Consider the following 2,592-nt stretch of genomic DNA (forward strand, 5'->3'; position numbering starts at 1 on the left):
CAGGAAATAGAGAAGCATGTCTAATTTCAGGAAGTACTGGAGTTATGCATACAGCCCATTAAGCCCCTGAATGGATAGATGAATGAATAAATGAATGAAAGTTTATTTCGTTTCAGTTATTTCAAACCAATAATACATACATACATAAACACTACAGTCTTACAACATATTAAAGCAATCATAAAATAACCGAAGCCGAAAAGTCATAGGCTGAAGCTATAAGCTTATTAACGCCTACCCTTCTTAAAAGTACAACAAACAAACTCCTCCTTTACAACAATAATCAACTATAGTCCAGTTCCATCGTGACAACCTTTTCAGATCACGACTTAATCAATTCATAAAAAGATCTATGAGACACTTTATTTTGTATGTGTTTAAAATATATATAGTGAGTTCTTTGTGATACTGTTCGGGGGCAGCACTGTACATGTTCTGCTGTGAATGTACTGTGAATGTTTTTTTCTATTTATGTATTTTACAGTATGTGTATATGTTGCTGTTATGCCATGACCCTTGTATGCCCAAGACAAATGTATCCTTGGTGTTACGTCCCCAAAATGAAAGGCGTCTAGGGGTATGAAAGGGGGGAGTAACACAGAACAAACTAAACCGGGGGTACAAAGGAGGCAGGAAAAAAAACAGATGCGTTGAATAATTTAATCCAAAAAATTAGAGTAACAATGACAAAAGAATCAGTCTCAACAGACTCAACAATAACTAGAAAAAGGAAGGCCACACAGGCCTCGGCCCTAACACGAAAACAGCACAACGTTATGCAATGGCAACGGGCCTCGACTGGTGCCTCTCTCCCTCTCTTATGTCCCGGCCCACAATCAGCAGATTGGAACCAGCCGCGCGCACACACACCTCTCCACCAGGTACCAGTTTGTTTATGCAGTAACTGAACTGTACATCCCAGTCAGTAAAGCTGCCGATAAGAACAAGTTCCACCAGCAGTCACAGTGCTACAGAAAAACAATTTATTATTTTAATCAATTTATTATTTTCATTTTTGTATACACATGAACCAAAAGTGGGAGTGATATTAGGGAACAACAGGGTAGCTGTTGGGGAGTTTTCCAGGCTGGAAGTCATAGTCCGTGCGCGTTTCTGTCCACGTACCGTAGCGTCGTAAGCGGCCGGCGCTCAACTCTGCGCGCTGTGTCCCACCAGGGACACCATAGATCTGGAGAACCCCCAGGAGGAGTTCAAGGCCAAGCGCCTGCTGGAGAGCCTGATCCAGGAACTGCAGAACAAGGCGGAGCACCAGGTGGGCGAGGACGGCTTCCTGCTCAAGATCAAGCTGGGCCACTACGCCAGCCAGCTCAAGGTGAGAGAGTTAGGCCACGCCCCCCCCTGACCGACCGCCTTCAGGTATCGCTGTGAAGTGAAAAACAGCCACGTTGCTCTGGTAACCGAGCAGTGTTAGCCATGGACGGATGATGAAATGATGGGCCCCTGGGCACAGACACGTAAAGGGCCCCCCCCCCCATTTCATTTATCCCCTTTTTTAATTTGCCCAATGAGACGGCATCCAAATCCAATTTGAAGATAATTACTGTAGATAAATCTCACAATAAAAGCAGCTTCACTCAGCTCGGTTTTGACTTGAGGGACCTAGTGGGGAGGACTTGCTTTTTGGATTTCTCAACTAGGGGCCCAAAACAGTTGAAGGGCCCATATTGCATGGAGTACTCAGCCCCTCTAAAGTACTACAGATAAACACTCATTTAAAAAGTATCATGATCGTTTCTTTCTTGTGACTTGTTATTGACATGAATGACTAAGCTCTTTAACTATGCCACAAGAAAGGGCCCCCTGAGCTCTTGGGCCCCTGAGCCTGGGCCCGGTAGGCCCGTTCGATAATATTTCATTTCATTTCATTTCAAACCTTTATTTATACTCGTAGAGCAATTGAGGTTTCCCTCATTTTCAATGCTGACGAGTTCACAAGCAAACACAAATAATAACAGGGCACATATATCAACAGAACTGAACAAAACAATAAACTATAAACAATAAAATAAGACAAAGCAATAAAAAGACAGGATCAAAAACAGTTACAGACCGATAAACAAATAGCCATAGCTTTGAATGTTACAACAGAAGAAAGCACTTCTAGTTTAAAAGTCTGTTGGAGGGCGTTCCAGGTATGGGGAGCGTCATAAGAAAAAGCAGCTCTTCCAAGCTCTGTGAATATGTCTTTGGTGTTAGCGTCCACGAGTCCACGGTCCCCTCCGGGACGACGCTGTAGGTCCTGTTTGTGTTATTGGACAGGGTAGCAGGGGACATCGTCTCCGTCCAGGACAGGAAACACGTCTTAACCGACTGGCTGGGTGATTTCTCCCTGTGGTCACTGCAGTCTTAATACCTTCCGTGCCTTGTGTGAGAGAGAGAGTGTGTGTGTGTGTGTGTGTGTGTGTGTCTGCACGTGTGTATAGGTGTGTGTGTGTGTGTTTTGTGTGTGTGTGTGTGTGTCTGTGCGTTTATATATGTGTGTGTGTGCGTGTCTGTACATGTGTATATATGTGTGTGTGTGTGTGTGTGTCTGCGCGTGTGTATACGTGTGTGTGTGTGTGTGTGTGTGTG

At 44.3% G+C, this 2,592-nt stretch overlaps 1 protein-coding gene across 1 annotated transcript in view; it reads left to right on the top strand.

Moving 5' to 3' along the window:
- LOC311317338 (signal transducer and activator of transcription 5B-like) overlaps positions 1-2,592 on the top strand; it is a gene marked incomplete at its 3' end in the record, with an annotated part of 3,941 nt that overhangs the window by 903 nt on the left and 446 nt on the right. The window contains exons 2-3 of the mRNA XM_084448421.1: positions 1,177-1,333; positions 2,258-2,355. Of these exons, the coding sequence (XP_084304547.1) occupies positions 1,177-1,333; positions 2,258-2,355 (255 nt within the window). The remainder of the gene's footprint in view (positions 1-1,176; positions 1,334-2,257; positions 2,356-2,592) is intronic.

This window comes from Borostomias antarcticus (assembly GCF_949987555.1).
Source record: "Borostomias antarcticus genome assembly, chromosome: 14".
Taxonomy (NCBI): domain Eukaryota; kingdom Metazoa; phylum Chordata; class Actinopteri; order Stomiiformes; family Stomiidae; genus Borostomias; species Borostomias antarcticus.